Here is a 20,259-nt window from a genome sequence, read left to right as displayed (position 1 = left end):
TCTAGCCTTTATTGTAGAGGTTAAGTTGACTCCTACACGACTCTGTCAAGAGTTGAGCACAGAAGTCTAAGATGTTCTCTCCATTTTTATATAAGACTTGGGCTTCCTTACAAAAGTCTCAAAGGATGATCAGATTTCTAATTCGATAAGGATGGAAAGTTCCATCATATGACTAGAAGAAGAAATGAGGCAGGGAAGCCTCTCTGAGAGGTAGGAGGCATGTCATGTGACACACTTTTGCCATGATTGTACTCCCACTGTTCTAACTGATATACTGTCACTTCTGGAAAATGAATAGCTGAAGTTGGTTAGATCAGGGATATGTGACTCAAGCCCTTAGGTGGGATGTGAACATCTGAAAATTCCCTGCCAAGTGAGTCATATGTCTAGGGGAGGTTAACAGCTGCAGGAAGGACTACACTGATTTCTCTGTTGGGTTTCTTTTGCGCCATTTTCAATTGTTTTATGAGCACAGTCTGATGAAAACCCAGACACTGTATTTTGTGGTTAACTTGTTCCTGGGAGACACAGACCCAGCTTTGTGGTGGCTTTTTTGTTATAGGTTATATACCTGCTCCCATCACTGGTTACCATGACTCGAATGGCCAGAAGGTTGTGCTCTGTCATTTCTTCCTCTGGGATGATTCTCACAGAAGTCCAATCAGAGGAAAAGGCCGAACACCTGTTCTCTAAATCATAGTGCTCAGGGGCATTCTTAGGCTTCTTAGGAGAGGTAGGTTCATCTGCTATATTGAGGTAGTAGTCTAAAAAAAGCAAAGGACATGAAAACATACTTCATGATATCATAGGCAATGAAAAGCGATGGATTCAGTGGAGGAGATTCAGATCCAAAATACTTGTGGTCATTTAGTCATTGGCTTCCGAAAATAATTATTACATTGCTTAAGACACGGTAACACTCTATTCAGGTACCATAGATTCAGCCAGCCATAGAATGACGTTCTCCATTTAACCACACAACACATATGTAACAGCATGAGCAGCAGCAGCACAAGCTTTCCCATATAGTCTCACCAGTCTTCACCAACCCAGACCTGAAGGGAGCAAGTCTAAAGATGAGGGGTAGTTCATCTTTGATCCTTGCTGTCTTTGCCAACAAGTTGGCTGGTTAATGCCAATTGCCACTCCAAACTCATTTCACATGGGCCACACGCAGTCATTTTCAATCAGTAGCGATAAAAGGCTCCATGGCCTCTTACCAGTCCCCTGGGCCATCCAGTGGCTCATAAATCACTCCCCAAACCGGGAGTTAGGTTGGGAGGGGACAGACAAGTGGGCATGAGTGGCATCTAGTAGTGGGCTTGGGAATCAGTGGTGCCAGAGCTGGAGTATGGAAATGTGGAGGAGCATAAAAGATGGCTGTTGCTGATGGTTGGAGAGGTATGTATGAAAGAAGCAGGAAAAGGGTCAAACACTGGGAAGGGAGCCAGGTGGTGGTGGGGGCAAGGGGGAAGCAGCATTACTCCCTTTGCCTGTAGCCTGGAAGAATTTATGTTCTCTCTTCCCACAACTTGTGTGGTCTCTTTAGAGTAGCTTGAAGAAAAAGGATGGATCAGGCCAAGACCTCCTTTTTGCCTGCTAGACGCATTTCCTATATGGTTTGAAGGCCCCACATACACACAAACTACGCATCTGAGTAATTAAATGTGAAGAAGTATCTAGGGGAACCCAAGCCCTTTATGTGCAAGTATTCTGCATAGTTTTTGGTGAACCAGGACTGCTGGGCAGAGAAAAATGGGTCCGGTCTTTTCAGAACATGATTTTTTTCTTGTAGAGCTAAGTATGAACACTGAGTCTGGGGAAGATAAACTTCTACTGGCAACCAGCTGACATGATCCATAGGTTTCCAGTGCATGCAGAAGGAATGAAGACTCAAAATTAGCGCTCTTTCCTTTACAGGTGAAATTTTTCAGAAGTGCCTAAAGGAGATAGGTGCCCATCACCCTCTGAAACTCCCAGCTCCTTTAGGAGATGCATCATACAGCTATAACACACCTTGCAATAGTGCAATGAAAATTTACCAGCAACGTCTAGTTACCCACCTATTACCACAAGGACTGGAGATAACAAAAAAAACCAAAAACCAACAACTAAATTTTTTCCTTGCCTGCTAAAGCCCCAGGGCTCTCCCTTGCAACATTCTACTTGCCCACTTTGCAAGAGACTGACTCATACACTAGTCTGATTCTCCTCTCACTTATACTAGCTTTACTCCAACTTACTCCTGGTTTACTCCAGTTTAAATGAAAGGTGAATCGGACCAAATGTCTAGATCGACTGTTCTCTCATGTATGAAATAAATCCATCTTAAGTTGCATCAGCACAGCTTTTCCATACCTGACATGAGTTCATTCATCACTCCTGCCTATTATAACTAATAGTTATAACTCAAACACTAAGTACTTGTCCAGTTTAAACATGGAAAACAACCAGCTGAGGGCATAAGTGTTACAACCAAAAGGCTGCCACAGAAATATTATAATGCAGCTCAAGTGTTGGCCTGTAGGACAGTTTTGAGCAGCTGTTCCATGCCTATAATCACCATAGCTTTCCCCTTGCATTCTCAAACTGCAATCTTACACATCTTCTAGACTGTACACAAAAGGCACTCTCAGAAAAGCTCTCCCACTGTGACTGGGAATGTATATTGCAGTATCATATATGCATATTCTAGCCAGGATCGAGGTCTAGCCTGGCAATCTGAATATTGTTTTTCCTTCCATCCTTCTCCCCTCCCCTCCCCCATCCATTATACTGAAGCACAGGGTACAATCACAAAGAGGCTGTGGTACAACTTCCATGTCATTATTTTCCATGACCTCAAGCAGCTTCCTTGTTATAGTTACAGAACCTTTCAGTACCTCACTGAAAATCAAAACTGATTCTTGTGGCTTGAACATTTGTATTTTGCCCCTTTAGCTAAATCCAGCTGAACTCTGAAAGAAATAATAATAAAATCCAGTCCCCAATGGCAGGGAGCGATGGCAGTACAGTTGTACCCTTTTGTTCCAGTCTGATTAAGGGTCATTACTCAGTCTATCGCAGACTCTGAGCAATAGGATACGTGATTTTGTAGTCGTTTTATGGACTCCCTGGGCTCCGAAGAATCTAGGAGCACAGCATCTAATCTTAAAAAGGACATAGTCAAGCTCTTTAAATCTAATTTTGCACATACCTTAAAATAAATATACTTTCACAGAGGGCTCTGCAGCTTTCGTTACTACAGTCCTGCTGCTTCCATTCTTTACAATAGATGAAAGGGGGAAAAATATCACTAAATACAGCCTCTATTCATAGAATAAGATCTTCTCTTTGGCTCTTCCCATGAAGATGGAAGTGGCCGTCTTCCGAGTTCTTTAATACATCAGCCTCCATCACAGCCAGAGGGGGATCATTTGAAACTAATCCAAGGTATGTGGCCCAGGGCCAGAACACACAGAACAATGAGGGCTCTGCACAACTTAATAGCAATGACTAGTACCGAGAGCTAAATTTAGACCTCCATTGCCTCCAACTTATAAAACCATGGTAAACAAACAAAAAAATCGAAGACGCCATCTATCTTCAGACAATACTGACAGTACTGACAGACAAACATCTGGCACACCCCAGCAACACAAGCTATGACTCATCTAAAAAAAATCTGAAGCGTGATGTGATTGCCAATAACTAATCACATGACCTGTTCCTGGGAAGGGTATTATCTTTGTAGGGTTCTTCCTTGGACTATACTGTAGTCACGGTGAGAAACGCCCACATGCTTAAAAGACAATGGAAAGGGTAGAGGTAGGAAAGGATAATATGCGGGGGGGGGGGGGGGGGGGGAAGGGGAGAAAAAACAGAACAGATTTTGGTTACTTCTGTCTTATCGGCCTACTGTGGACTTCCCAACATGATCTATTGTGCTTAGTTAAGAAACTAAAAAAGCAACCCCAAGTACCTGAGAGGCAAAGAACTCAAACTAAGAGGGACTTAAATGGCTGTGCGTCTTTGATCCAGAGCTCTGACCTCAGCAGCCTGCCTGCAGCCCACAAGCCTCACTCTGGCTTTGCCCAACCTGGTTACTCCTCCGAAGCTGACGTTAGTACCCTTCCACCTCCGAATTCGCCCCCAATTCGTCCTACTTCAGAGATCAGTCTCTCTGTGAGGGTCCAGTGAGAGGAAGTGTTTGGTTCACGGCCTTTAGAGTACAACACTCCAACCTGCTGGCATTCTAGAAGCACAAACTTTACTGAACTTACACAGCACTGAAGATTTATGATGAAAGTAAAACAAGTTTATTAACAAAAGAGCAGGGATTGAGTGATACCAAGTAAAAGAGCTAAAGGTAGAGATGGTTACAAGCACATAGAAGTGAAAGCATGCATCTAAAAGTCTAAAACTTAATCCAGAAATACAGTCTCCTTTCTCTCACCCACAGTCTCCTTTCCAGCCTTTTCCTGCCCAGGATCCATCATAGGGATCAAATCACTTGATTTCTTTGTCTCCTAAGGTGAAGGATGAAGATGGAGTCGTGCTCTGTTCTTTATATCCCTAAGGCATATCTTTGTCTTAGAAGTCAAGAAGGCTGCTTTGGGGATTAAATCTCATGTCTCTCTCTGGGATGTGGAAGCCATGTTAATTCTCTCTCTCTCTCTCTCAAGTTCAGGATAACCCATGCTGGGTTAGCTTGATGGCTTTGTTTACTGCTAATATGTAAATTGAGGTAAACCCACATTCCTCTGTCTAGGACAGACCTGTTTATCACCTGTACCTAGGCTAGACTGTCTTGTCTTCAACATGTTCTAGTAACATCCCACATAGGGAATCCATAACTTCACATATAAGGTTAACACATGCATTTTACAATGATATTAATAACCAGCGTGTTAGATTTCATATAGAACCTCACAAGACCTGTTTTGTACAAATATTATTGCAGTAGTGTGTAAGCTGTGAATACAGGGGTGCCTAGCTCAGCTGTGCTTTGCACAGGGCCCAAGGGCTTTCAAAGGAGGTTTTATGCTACGTCTGCACCTTACCAATCTTGGGGCCAGCCAGAGGGACTAGTTTGGCCCCCAGTGCAAATTAGAGCAGCCACTAGTCTGCTCCAACTTATTCCTGGCTGTAATGGCCCCCAAGAGGCTGTCCTAAGAGCTGGAGAGGACAGAGCTGCTACAATTCTCCCAAACACCCCCTTTTCCTAGTCAAAAGTTCAACACTATGCTGGCTCTACACCATCTATGGTTCTCATATGGCAGAGGAATAAAGTTTAAGATGGCTTTCCGCCTCTTATATTGCTTGAGTGGCCCACAGCAGGTGGAACAAAGACCAGGATCTAGCCCACTGTCTTCACCCAGATGTTGAATGCAACATTAAAAGTCCACTTTGAGTAAACACTGGCCAGTTATCAAGTTAACAACTATACACTCACACTGGTCTGTTTCAATTTGAGAAAGAGAGAAGAGTAAGAGAATGTTTTTAAAACCCTCAGTCCTGATACTAAAGCTTTCTGCATGCTGGCCTTTTTTTTTTTTAAATGGGTTAAAAAACCTTTGGCCACATCCTCAGTCGGTGGAACTCGGGTGAATCTAGCTCCTGATGTTTATGTGGTTGCTAACATCCATATATAGTCATGCACCCCATGACTGCAGAGATTTCATTTAATTTGTAAGGAAATTCACACCTCTCAATTTTTGTGCCTCTCTTCTGTGTTGGGAGCCAGCTCATCTTTTTCAAAGTTGCTCATCCATCCAGGTAACAAGTCCCCCTGCATTCAGGTTGCTAGTACAACCCTTGTCTTCTTAGTTTACAAGCTGAATGGAACCCAACATAGGTCCAGTTATGGTGACTCACAACAGAAGTTCCTGTTTAATGGGAAAAGCAGAACTTGGACAGGAGAGATTGGACAAATTGTATCTGCACGGGAATGAACCTCTCTTCCCCTGCACACACAGCCTAGAGTTATATCAGAGCCTGGCATTCCATTAGTCCAATCCAAATGGAAAATCAAGTGTGAAAGCCTATTTTGCTAAAACATGCTTTGTTTAGCATAACATAAACAAACCTTTAAAGCGACACTTCATTAAAAAATACACACCACATTCTGCCTGAAAACTGTGTTCCTACTATTGTAATGACTACCCCCTGAAATTACTACAACTGAGAGATAAGAGAAAAGCAATTTTTCTCTGTTATTTTGGTGTGTTTAGTTTGGCATTTGACCGCACTTTGTGTACACTCAGATTTTCTGTTTCTTCTGTACACAGACAGTTCCTCCCAAGTTTGTGTGTTTTTTCTACATAGCAACAAGGAAGAAAAAAAACTTTTTAAAACATAGGAAAATGTGAACGTTAAATCACAAAAATGGACATGGATATTTAGGGACAGATGCAGTATGTGAAACTCTTACTAACTCCTTTTTTGAAACTGACTTGATTTCAAGTTGGAGTTCCTTTAAAATAGCCCTAACACACACAATTTAAGTACCTGGGGGTATTGCTTTATAGACAACTGTGCTTTTTAAGTCCATTTAGGGCTGGCTCTCTCTTCTAAACAATCATGTGAAAATTGATTTCCATTCCTATTCTTTTATGTAGTTGGCCCAACTTTGTAATGGGTAAATTACCACTACTAATTTTACAGATCAGGCTTGAGATTGGTACTTCATTTTCCTCACACTTCAAAGAACAGAATCATTCCCCAACAGGATCTGGGGAAAGCCCATTACTAACAAGACACCTCTCTGTCACAATCAGTCACAAACTTCTTTGAACAGCAATCTTTTAAAGTTTCTATGTAACAATTCCATCATATTCCCACCTCATCCCAAAGTAGAAAGAAATTAGTCTAGGTATCTGTGCTACATTTAGGTGCATATTGTAACCAAATATTTGGTTACAAATGTTACAAGACATTTTAAAATATTAATTTGTAATTACTGCTGTTTCTCATAAAGAAAGGTTAGGAATTTCTCTAATGCCCTCAACCATGCAACGACTTTCACACCTGTTGAACTGTCTGAACTGTGAACACTCCCAATGAAGTCAAGGGGACTACCCTGAGTGTGAGTTTTCCAAAGACAAAACTGGCAAAACTACCATTAAATTCAGTGGGACCAGCATTTCTCCCACAATACAGGAAGTTAAAACACACGTAAGGTTTTGCAGGATGAGGGCCTAGATATACTGAGTAATTTGAATGTTCTCTGCTTAAACCTGGTTCTCAGTCACACTGAGATTACATAACAGCACCTTGATTTCAGTGACATTTTACAGAGTAAGGTACTGCTCACTGGGATTAAAGGTGGTGGAATCAGGCCCGTCATGCATTTACCCAAGGAATGTTTCAATCCCTCTGAAAAAGAAATGGTATGAACCTAGTACAAAAAGCAGTGCCAAGCTGTTGGTAGGCTCATGTAAACACCACAGATGAAGAGCTTCGCCAGTTCAAACAAAAGACTGGATACTATACAGATTTGCAATCCTTTTGTTATTTATTACCTACTCTTTCATAGGAATGAAAACAAATCGAATCAGCTGTCAACTGGACAATGGCTGAGTTCTCCTTAGAAGCCCCGTGGAAGAGGAGACAAATATTGAAAAGAAAAAAGACAGGATTTACATGCTCTGATTTAAAGAAAGAACTGTAAATAAAACTAGACGTGATGAGACCTTCTTCTGCATAAGAAAATAAAAAAGGGATGCGTGAAGTAAATTCCCGGATCCAGCAAAGCACTGAAGCCTGTGTATAATTTTAAAGCACGTTAAGTGTCATGCTTGATCTGTGCCCATGTGTGGAGTCATCCTCCTGTTTGACGAATTGAGGGCGCTCTGCACCTCAGTTTTCTATCTATGTTTATAGTACTTCTATGGCTCCGTTACCATAGTATCTGAAAGCCTCACAATCTTTAATCCTTTTATCCTCACAACGCCCCTTTGAGGTAGGGAAGAACCATTATTCCCATTTTACAGAGGTGGAACTGAGGCAGGCAGGCAGGCTAGACCTGTAACCACAGGCTCATCCTTCCTCTCTAGGACTGGGCCCTCCTTTTGTAAGGTTTTCCTACTATAAACTCACAGGCTGAATATGACTGTTTGAACCTTAAATGATCAACATATGCAATGACATAAAAGTCACTGAAATGTCCACTCTCTGGAATGGACAGATACACAAAACCAAATTTTCTGCTGCTGTCAGCTGATGTCTCTCCATGGAACTTGATCAAGCAGCACCAGATTACACCGACAGAGGACACAGCCCATAGGAAATAGCCACTTGAAATAACCTATTGCATGCACGTAAGAATTTTCTTCTTTTCCGCTACAGGCTATTACTGAATTTTCCTTGTGTCTTCTGTTTGAGCATGCTAATGAGCTCTAGCTGTAAGCATACATTCTCTGGGGCTAGTTTGGCCTGAAGTTCATATTAATCTCTTGCCAAAATGTTTAAATAAATTTATCCTTGAGGGTATAGACATGCTGTGCAGCTGCAAGGTGTTAATCCTAATGGTAGCACTTACTCAGCCAAATCTGAAGTTAAATCGCAGCCAGTGGGTCGATAGCACGCTCCAAGTATCTACTGACAGACTCTGAGCCAATTAAAATGGAAATGTCCTAATGACAATCGACTACTTTTGTCAGTGTATGCTAACTGTACAACAGCATCTATTGCTTCAGAAAATTCTAAATCAGTCAGCATCATTACAATACAGTATGAAAGATTCAAGGAGCTAATATGTTAGGTCAAAACCTTTCTAGTCCTCTGATGCTTTACTGTATACAGAACCAGGAAAAAGAATAAGTTAGTGAGCAAGTATGATATTGTTGGCTGTACCTATTAATGGCCAGCAGAGACCCTGGTAAAAGTCCCTCTATAACATCAATAATGAGTGCTTACTTTGTCTACTGTACATGGGCTACACTTACATAAAGATAATATGCTGTTATTGGAAATTGATAAGTCTAAGAGACCTATAAAGACTATGTAGATGCTCAGGGTCTGTCTTATTACACTGAAGCACAACACTGTGAAATTTTTCCTAGCTCATCTTTTTTCTGGTAAACAATGTGGCGATACTGTTGGTCATGAATGAAGAAATGACGTAACACATCACTATGCTACTGAGATGTAGTACTTGGAACATATGTGAGATTGTGGATTGTTATTATTGTGCAACTAAAAGAAAGTATGGCGACAAGTTGGCACTTTTACTATTGAGTTTATGATGACGACTGTCTTTGAAGGCATGCGCCCACTGGGAACACCCACTAAAGAACCCGAGTACAGAGTTCTACAGGACAAAAGGAACGAAGGATGGACTTTCTATTAACTCAGGTGATCTGGTTCAATTTCCTCTGTTACAGACTTCCTGTATGATCTTGAGCGAGTCACTTTAGGTGGGATTTTCTAAGCAACCTAAGAAATTTGGGCACCAATTCCCACTAAGTTAAGGAAAATCCTAATTTTAACCACTCTGTCTTATTTTCCCATCTACAAAATGAAGATGGTATTTCCCCCACCTTGCAGGGGTACGGAGGACGAATTTATTAGCAAAGCACCCAAATACGATGGTGTGAGGAGTGTCTAAAAGCCTGCACAGAAATAAAGATGTTGTATTTTATCCAACATTGTGAAACACCCTACATTTCAGGTTTCCCCAAATTAAGGATATATTAAATGCATTAGTGCAATATTTTAGAAATTTGAAATGTTCATCTTTCAAATGCCACTGACAAGCTTCTGATCATACAAATTGCCACGCTGGTTCCAAAGGTTTCATTTACTGGAATTGATTCTATTTGTTATTCAACCTAAATTTTCAGATTAGTTTCTTCAGTGTAAGTGTCTTCATTACTCTAGCATTTCCTACTGCAGTCCCAGATTGAAAATATTCATCTTTTTACAGGAAGAGTACATATGAAATCTTTTCCTCTTTATAATCTTTATAAGTGACAGATAATCTGTTTTCAATTAAATTTAAAATTGGCACCATCTTCAATGATCTAAATGAGGCCATTCTGTCTTCATCCCACCCACCCACTCAAACACAGATGAAACCTTGGGTAAACAATTCTTTTGTCTATACTTTTAGCTAACTAATTCCAGATAGACACACTGGGAGAGCAACTGTTTTCCTTGGAATCAAAATATTTAACTAAATGTGCAGTGATGTGTGGAAAAGCGACCTTAAAAATTAAAGAATGGCCTGACTTGTGAAGCTCACATCTATATCAGAACTCACTCAAAGTTTAAATTAACCCATAAAGTGCTGAGCTACAGAAGTCCAGCAATGGATCCTTGCTTATCCCCAAGTCTAGATTTTCATTCAGGTCCATCTCTAATAGAAACAGCACCTTTATGTTTCACATTTATTCTTAACAACTACGATGTTAAATTTGCTTGGTTCATTATTTTTCTCACAATTGGCCGTGCTAATTCATCTTTGTATCTGAAAAGCAGTCTGGGATAACCTTGCACTATCCCCACCAGCCACAGATTCTAGAATGAATTGACAGTGTGGCCAATGATGAGTGAAGCGGAGAGAACACACCGTGCTCTTCAGAAGTTACATTGGCTCTGCAGTGCTAGCACAGATCTGTTTGGTCACTGAATTGTTGCGTTATGACTGGGGAACAGAAAACCCCAACAGAATCAATTTTCTGAGCGCCAAACTCAAAACCAACATTTGAAAATGAGCAATGATATTTCGACAAGATTTTCCTTTGGGAGAAGAACCAAAGAGGGGGAAAGAAATGAATAGCAGAATCCATATATGACTATGACCAAAGTGTTCAGACCTGGGAGCCTGAAGTTCCCAAGTCTGTACTCAGTGGCCTAGTGACCAAAAGCACCCAGCAGCTCCTGCTCAAGAAAGCTATTGGTTTGTAACCAATACAGGTGAACACAGGAGGACATGGCAAGACAGTGCATTTCACTGTTAGAAATAATTATTACAAGGAGGGATCGTTTCACAGCTACAGAGTACATTCATGTGCTTTCAAAAATAGATACATTTAACTGACTTACAGTCAGATAATTATCACTTAACCCCAACGTTTGAGACTAAACCCTGCATTTTCAGGAGATGGACTTAATATACTTCTCTAATGTACAAGAAGAATGAGGTGGGGCTCACTTATAGATCATCCTTTGATATTTTGGTCCTACCCTTAGACAATTAAGCAGTCAGGCATTTTAGTTTTGCTGCATTTCTTATTCTTATTTACGCGTGTGGATGAACTGTAGTTAGTATACTATCTGACAGAAGAGCAACTCAATAAAAGATATTACCTCACCCACCTTGCGTCTCTAATATCTTGGGACCAACATGGATACAAACAACAATTTAATTTCAGTCATTTGTCTCTAAGGCTTGATGTACACTGCAGAGTTTGGTTGACGTAACGCAGCTTATGTCGACCTATGTCAGGGTCTGTGCTACAGCCTTGTTCCTGTTGATATAAGTGCCCTACTACACGGATATAATAACTCTGCCTCCACAAGAGGCTTATGTCAGGGTACTTAGGTAAAGGCAGTGTCCCTGTAGATACTGCCTTACTTACATCAGCTGTTGGCTAAAATTCTTGTCTATTTCAGGGCTGCCTGCCAGAGCTGTGAAATTGACAAGAAAGGCTGGTAAGTTCCCTGCTGTGAATCCTGTGCCTGGCTCACAGTTCAGGCCATCACCCAAGGGTGGGTGAGTGTGGGAGCTCTAGCTAAAGCCCAGCTGCCCTCCCCCACAACCGCCCAGACTTCTGGCTGCACACTCCCAGCAGGCTGCTGCTTGGGCTCCCCTCTCACCACTGGGAGCCCCGCTGCCCCGCAGGTTCCGGCTCCCAGGTAGGCTGCTGCCTGGGCTCCCTGCTCCCCCTGGCTTCCAACTTCCTGCTGGGGTGCTGGCCGGGCTCCCCGCTCAATTTCAATTTTCTCAGTGTCAGCTTCACTGCTGGTAGGCTCTGTTGTGAAATTGAGCCAGCGCGGGGCTCACAGAAGGGGCTGTCACCCCACCTTGCCCCACTTCCGTCAGTGCAAGCGCTCCTGGTGAGTACATGCTCCATTGGCACCAACAGCCGATTGAATTACTGAAGTGGCCTAGGTGGACCTAAATTAAGACAACCTAATTTTGCAATGTAGACAAGCCTTAAGATCCCAGTTCGTGCCACTTCGGTGATTCCAATGTAGTAGAAGTTATTACATAGCTTTCCTCTCCTTTCTCTGGAGGCCTTGTTTTTGGCTTGATCCCTTTTAAGCCTCCCAGAAAGTATACAGACTAAAAGTAGCTTATATTAACAAAAAAGCCCACACAAATTAAATTGTTTTTCTGCTCATTGAAATTATGTCAGTAATTATGCTTCTGTGGATGACAAGTTTAAGAGTCAAGAAGCATACAAAAGATTCCCCTACCCAGCAAGTCTGGAGCCATGACCTCAAATGACTTTTTTTTATTTTGGCACCACCACATGCGGAATGTTTATAGAGCAAGCACTATCCCCTCTGGCAGAAGTCCTTGCGGAGACAGGACAGGACTATGGAAAGAGGCAGGGCAGTGGAACACAATGAAACATCCATGCACACGCCTCCCCCATCTATTTTGGGTGCAACCCCTGAAGAAGGCAGACTAAAGGGACCATTGGAAGCAGATGACTATCCCTACAGTGTTGAGTGTGTTCTGGATACATAGGCTGAAGCTGAGAAATGAGGGTGTAGTGTTGGAACAGAGAACCTGAGACCAAATATATTTGCAGATGCTCTCATTGGCCCTCTACACATGCGGTGCATTAAGACAATGGTGACAGCCATGTTCAGGAGCCACCTGAACATGTCCATATACGAGAAACTTGATGTGGCAGTACTGTGCACAAGTGCTTAAAGCAGCAACTGCTTGCAATTGTTAAGAATATTAGAATGGCCATACTGAGTCAGACCAATGGTTTATCTAGCCCAGTGTCTTGTCTTCAGACAGTGGCCGGTCCAGATATTTGTTTTCTTTAGTTATGAACTCCACAGCTTTTGGGGGTTGTATACATGAAAAGGGTGTAGTCATGACTCCATATCTGTCCTCTTGATTTGCATCCTCAAGACAGCACATTACTTAGGCAGCACCCTCCTGCACAGTGAAGGAGCAGAAGGGAGCTTACAGGCTTTGGAATTTCTGAATCAGGTCGATAAGAGATCAAGCTCAGATTTCGCAAGGTCAGCTTCATTTGTGAGCTGTTTACTAATCCTTCATGACTAATAAAAACAAATCAAAGGTCAAAGAGCAACTTATTAATTGAACATGGGAGATAAAAGGCCCAATAAAATTTAATACATGGCATGTCTTTCTACTAATTGTTACTAAACCTTGGCCTATTACATTGAGAACAGCCTCCTCTTCCTTTTCCAGGAAATTTTTTCAGACATCTTTTATTTGTATTTAGTTAGTAAGGTAAAAATGCTGAGTTACGTAATGGTGACACATGGATAGGGTGCATATCTGACACTAAGTGGTAAGGTGTTGAAATACTGGACACGATAAAATAGGAATTCTGATATTGCTTGGTTTTATGCCAGGCTAATGCCATATTTATAAGGTATCTACCAAACGGAAGGTAGGCATGAAGACACAATACACTGTACAAATAGGTAGTAAACATGGACCACCCCTGCCAGCCCATTCCCTACCTTGCTTCTCAATTCATAACTTTCCATGTTTGAGTAGGGAATTTATTTTAAACGGATGCTTGTTTCAATTCATCCTAAAGGTCTCCACATTAGAGTTGTGGTGAGCTGAGAGTAGGCATAAGTTCCAAGCACTATTCCAATGCCCTCTGGGACAATGCTCTGCCTCTCCCCAAGTTAAATTACAGGGAAAGACAGTAAGAGCATTCCAGTCGACTAGCCTGGGCATAGGGGAGAAGCAGTCTCCAAAACATCTGAGTCTTAGCCCATCTAGGGCTTTACAGACAATTATCAACTTTTTCTAAAATCTTGTAATAGTAATAACTAAGGTGCTCATCACCACAGCATCTGGGTGCACCTGGAAGCACACAGGGAGCCAATCAAGAGCCCAAAGAAAGATGTCATACAATCACATGGGCGAGCCCTATTTAACCAGGGGGCTGCAGTGCTCTGCACTAACAGATGCTTCTGAGTCGTCTGCCAAGTTAGCTTCAAGCAAAGCACATTACTGTAATCTGGCATGAAGGTGACAAATGCTCAGGAACTGGCTAACTTTATATCAAATAACAAGAACCCCAGCCTCTAGGTCAGTTGAAGATGACAAAAGGCGTTTCATGCTGCTCTCAGAGTGATAGCAGTGGGTCCACTAAACTATTAAAGACTGTGCACCATCCAGACCAGGAGAGTCTTTTTCCATTGATAAAGGAAGCAGTTGTAACAACTGTCAGCTCTTCCACATACTTCCCCCCTTACTTACCAACATTAGCTCTGTTTTATCAGGCTTGATCTTCAGACACTTATGACAGCCTTCATTCATGATCCTACATTGGCGAGAATGGCTAACAATCACTCCCGTCACTTCAGGAGAAAATTAAAGACTGAGTGTGCCATGCACAATGAGCCTGTTTAACTCATTGCCACAAGCACATGGAGACCAAGCCGGATTCAAAGAAAGATTGGACGTTTATATGGACAAAAAGTAAAATATCCAGAATTGTAACAGCAAGAATAAAAAAACAAAAAACAAAAACAAAACCCGAACAAAAAAGAGTTGTGGAAACCCTCATTCCTCAGGGAATAAGCCAACATGACTGGGGTTAGGAAGAAACTTTCCATGGGGATGGGTTATTCCATCACTCCCTGCTGCAGGATTTCTTGAACCTTCCTCTGAAAGTAGCTGGTTGCTGGCCATTGTCAGACACAGGATCCTGGACTAGATGGACCACTAATCGATGCAGTACGACAAGCCCTGTGCTCCTCACATAGATGTTAAACTAGAGAGCTGACAAGAAAGACACCCCGGTGCCCCATCAGCAAAGAGAAGAAATTATTCACAACTATCCCCATGATAATCCTCGAAATGAACAAATGTACTCACCTTTGCATACTCCTGTTCACTCCCATCAGGACTTGCAAGCAAAGCAACATCACCTAGTGTGCTCTGCTGTCAGAGACTGGTGAAAGTTCTAACAAGAGCAGCATAGACATCTCGTCTTAATTCCCCATCATCAGGAGGAGATCAGCTACCAAAGACTCCAGGCTACATGCCAAGGATCAAAAATTCAGGTGATGCTGGTGTTGGCCAGCAGCTACCAGCTTGATAACTACTCTGAGTAAGAGGGCAGGTTGAAGACTGTATAAAAGCTTGTGATACCAACAGAAGATCTTGGTCGTGTGACACCTCTTAATCAACCTGGCAAGCCACAAATGGTGCTGAACAGCCCAACCTAGGCAAAAAGAAGATTTGCTTTCCATAGACTGGCCCAGGAAGATAAAAGTATACTAGCCAAGCATTTTCACAAGCCAAAGAAGCCCTGAGTGGCTAACAGAGCCTCACGCTCTGGTCTGTATTGGTGGTCTTCCAGCAACTGAACGACAAGCATCAGACAGAAGCTGTATTTTCACTATTCTTTTTCTTCATCTCTTTGTGGGTGCTTGTCTGGTCTTGTTTTAGGTCTGAACTTTAACAAAGTTTGAGAAGACACCTAAAATTAGCTACAAGGAGTCCTGTGGCACCTTAAAGACTAACAGATTTATTTGGGCATAAGATTCCGTGGGTAAAAATCCACTTTCTTCAGATGCAGTGGTTTTTTACCCATGAAAGCTTATACCCAAATAAATCTGTTAGTCTTTAAGGTGCCACTGGACTCCTTGTTGTTTTTGTGGATACAGACGAACACGGCTGCCCCGATACCTGACACTAAAATTAGCCAACTACTGTCTCTGTTCCTTCTCCATCCTCCCACAACAAGGACGTTTCAGACTATCTGAAACAATGTTTGGCAAGGAATTTTCCCTTTGAAAGTCTGTAATCTTACGATCTGCCTTGAGTAAGGGATGGTGCATACCACCACCGGAACAGACCTTGCTCTGAAGAGGAAAGTAAATTACTTCACCCTTTTTGTGGAGCAGCTCACTCTTACCTATGACCCTGATTAGCTCTCTGACTGGCAAGTAGGAGGGGTGGAACCAGCCAGCGCTCTTCCCAAACACCCCCTCCCCCCGCCCATTAACTCGCAGTGGGGTTTGGCAGCTCATACTCTAGGGCTAGAGTGGCAATCTAAACAGGGCCACACAGAAGAGTAAATTCTGGGACATTACTCAGTTTAGCAGGCGCAAAAGAGGGACTAAAGGCTGTGACAATCTAGCCCTTTATGCTTCACCTAAAGCTCCCCAGTTGTAAGCTGACGAGCTAACCTAGTGTCAAAAGGATCTTTTGTCCAGCTCTAGCGGGCATGCGCACACACATATACAAGTTCTTCTCTAGCAAGTTACTTTAACAAAAACATTTTAAAAATCCCTTACCTACTCGGTGCACAAACACTTCGAAATTCAGCCTTATAACATAAGCAGACAATTCTGACTAGGAAAGCAACACAGGATTTAAAGCAGGCAATTTCGGAATGCATCTCAGGACAACATTAACACGCTACAACAAAATAAGCAAAACTTAGCAACCTGCTAAAGTAAAAGCGATTGACTGAAAAGGTATTAGAAACAAAGGCAGGAGGTGAAGAAGATGGCAAAAGGTTTCTTGCATAGGAGTCATTAGCACACTACAGCTTTCATTTTAGAACAACCGTTACATAAAACATTGGAGCAATTTGTGTTAGTCTGGTATATTAATGCGTGTAATCACAACAGATTCAGCATGGAGCAGCAATATTTTAAGCCATTAGAGTAATAAACATTAGTTTAATGCCGGTCAAACAGTGATTTTTACAATATGCTAAAAGCAGTAAAATAATAAAACGAAAACATGAACCAATATGTGCAGAGAAATGTCAAATCAGCAAGTTCAAGGGTACTTCACCATAGTAACATGCAAATTCCTTTATAATTTCACCTTTCAAAAGAATACATGAGAAATTCCAGCCATTTGAAATGAGTTCGGAGACCACCACCTGAGGAGATGAGATCAAAGCCTTTGTCCTTATTCTTATGTTTGCAGTTCATGAAGAAAAGGAAAGTGGCAGAGAGAAATATTTACATTGCTAATTTGTATATTTGGACCAAGCATGAATGCATTATGTCTTTTGAGCTTCTACAACTTTATCTTCCATACACAATCAAGTGCTTCATAAACATGTCAATCTTTCAAAATATTAATAAATATTAAGGATTAAATTCAATATATTTCTAAATTCATCACTTTAACTGGAATGTGAGGAATGTATGGATAGCAAGTGGAGGAAAGTCAACTAAGATAACCTTATCTGTACTGCACGTTGTGGGGACAATGCAGACCTGTGACCTAATACTTGAGGTAGGAGCTCATAAAGTATTATCTTGCTCATATTTTTATTGCTGTTGTGTACTCCAAAATTCAGAAGGAAGGGGAAAAGCTGTTTCACAGTGGCTTTTATGACTCAAAAACATCTGAATTTATACAGGAATTACTAACCCGGTGACTGGCAATTTCAAGCTGTTTTTGTTTGTTTGAAAAACCAAACTTACTTCTCAGATGCTTAAAAAAATTTCAGGTCTTCTTTGGATCCTAAAGTACTAGCATGAAAGTAAAGGAAGTCTACCTTTTAGAACAACATTAAAAATTATGGTTTCATTAACAGATTCTTAGGCAAGTAATCCTGTATTGAATTAATAACTATGTGACCCAAGCATAATCAGCTTGACTTTTCAAAAGTGCAGACCAATGTGATTCTAATACCTGTATAGTAATTATATTCGAAACAGTTTGAACCAAATTAAAAAAACAAAACAAAAAAACCCATGAGTTGACATGGCTGAGATGCTTTATATCTCTGTAACTACTGAACACTAATGAGGTCTGCAGCATAGATGTAGCTTGCGTTCCTTAAAAAAAAAAATAGAAGAACGCAAAGAATGAAATGATTTAGAGAGGCATTACCAGCATCAACTCCAAACCCGTGTTTGTTGGAAGGGCTCTGTTAAGCAAGTGCTTCAAGCCTGGAGTGGCAGTAGATTTGCTTCCCCCCCCCCCCCCCCCCCGCCCTTCTTCTTAAGCAAAGAAATGCCATTGTTAATACAAAGCATAGAAAAGAAAAAAGGCATCATTGTTGTGGGTATGTGTTTTAAATGGCATGTGCTACAGGTGGAGATTTATAGAGCAGGGGGCTTTTGGAAATGGCTCAACTGTAGGCAAGAAAAAAGGCATCCACAGTCTTCTCATCTACAGTGTGGCCTGTTCACATAGAGCACAGAGAACTCATGAGGGATCGGAGTCCTGAATTACAGCTGTTTAACATCTGTATGGGTTTATGTACTATCTTCTTCTTCTAGCAGTACTATAAAGGAATAAACAGAGGGCATTTAATCTTATAAAAACTTTATTTAACAACAATTTTGACTGAAGCATGGAATTAACATGACATTCACATTGATCATTCTGCTTATATGTTACATCCCTTTCCCACGTCTGTATGGTCAATTTAGATTGTATGCTATTTGAGGTAGGGACTGTGTACTATGCTGTATTTATTCAGCACCTGGGGCCCCAATGTTGGTTGGTCCCTGGGTACAGGATAAACATGGTTAATAAGAATCAATTCTCATTGACTGGTTCATTTCTTCACACTAAAGCACACACGCACCAATTGCAAAACAGTACTTAGGAACTTCATTACTCCTAATGCAAAAGAGGATTTAGACTATTGATACATTATAATGCAGGGAGTCAACAATGAATGTGTCTTGTCAAATGGATCCTACAATGGGGCCAGGGTGGAAACAGCACAATGATCTCTCAAAGTATTTCAATTCCATTGCTTCTATCCAAAACCAGAAAGCACGAAGACAGGCAAAACTTACAGCCCCCAAGGAAGATCAGTTTGCCTGAAGGGTCAATTTAATTCTTATTGGAGGTGCTTTGACCATTCTTATTAAAATACTGCCCAACATTCATTCTTTTACATAAAAGTCACTGGTCCCTATTTTGATTTGTACATCTCTTAGCCAGGCAAACTTTCCATTCCTGATAGGATTTGGGCCTTCGGGATTGTGTGTCTTGCCTTTTTTAAATCAGAGCTGGTTGAATAATTCATTGAAAACAACATCTGTTGTTCCTTTTGGCAGTTCTTCATCTAACAATTCTTTGAGAATGTTTTTTATTTCCACTATTCAAGTAGCTCATACAGGTTCAGTAATACTAATTGCTAACACATTCTGTAATAAAATAATTATTTGCAAGCCAATTTCTCCATTATTTTACCAGCCATATTTTTTGCTGAGAGAAGCAAGGAAAGAGGTGAAAGAACTGCAGAGATAGGAGGAGGAGGAGAAGGAGAAAATAGGATAACCAAAAAGATAACCAAACACGATTAACTGGGCAGTGGGGGGGGAATAATCACAATGTTACCATACAACAAGTTATTGTGAACCGCAGCCAAGAGTCCAATAGATTTCTGGAGTTTACAAACTGGAGTAGCAACATCCTTCTGTAAAGAGCTGAAGATAACAGAAGGATAAAGCTTATCAACAAACATTACCTGGGTTCCCTAGAATGCAATACAGTCCTTGAAAAGAACACATAGCATGTACTACAGCGTGACCTTCGTAATGCTATAAATATTTGGAAAAAAAAAAACATGGGAGAGGCAGGTGAAGTTAGAGGAAAGAAGCTATATTTTCATCTGTGTGTGCAGTTCTGTCAATCCCTGAGCTCAGAGCTCTTGTTCCCACGGAGAGTAAATCCCATCACCAAACTCCTATTCATCTTAAGTAGATGTGACAGCTTGTGGTGCAACATTAATGGTTATGGGCCTGAGTCAAAGTCTGAGTCAAAGAAATCAGTGGAAAGGCTCCTATTAAATTCAGTGGGCTACGGATCAGACCACAGAAGAGCTATAATATTACAGCATCCAGCAGAAGCAGAACATGTAGAATCAATTTGGGTATCTGCTATTCAGTTTGCAAAAGCTGTTCGGTAGATAATCCGAATAAGATTATAGCGAAATATATTGTGCTTTCCTTTTCTATATGTAAAAGGTTCCTCAGTAAAAGGCTGATTATAACCTATTTTAGCTGATCTCTGGGAATAAACTAACATGCATGCCCCAAATATAAATTATGCCTTGTATTAAGAAATTCCAGGTATGGAGTAAAGTCTGCATATAAATG

The 20,259-nt window shown here is 41.3% G+C and overlaps 1 protein-coding gene across 4 annotated transcripts in view; it reads right to left on the bottom strand.

Annotated features, from left to right (window-relative positions):
- The window catches only part of MICAL2 (microtubule associated monooxygenase, calponin and LIM domain containing 2), a 181,842-nt gene that overhangs the window by 49,322 nt on the left and 112,261 nt on the right, over positions 1–20,259 (bottom strand). For all 4 annotated transcript variants that reach the window (XM_043550236.1, XM_037899826.2, XM_037899828.2 and 1 more), the window contains one exon: positions 572–764. In XM_043550236.1, the coding sequence (XP_043406171.1) occupies positions 572–764 (193 nt within the window). The remainder of the gene's footprint in view (positions 1–571; positions 765–20,259) is intronic.

Source organism: Chelonia mydas, chromosome 6 (assembly GCF_015237465.2).
Source record: "Chelonia mydas isolate rCheMyd1 chromosome 6, rCheMyd1.pri.v2, whole genome shotgun sequence".
In the NCBI taxonomy this organism is placed as follows: domain Eukaryota; kingdom Metazoa; phylum Chordata; order Testudines; family Cheloniidae; genus Chelonia; species Chelonia mydas.
Note: the sequence above shows the minus strand (reverse complement) of the source record. Positions and strands in the feature narration are given on the sequence as shown.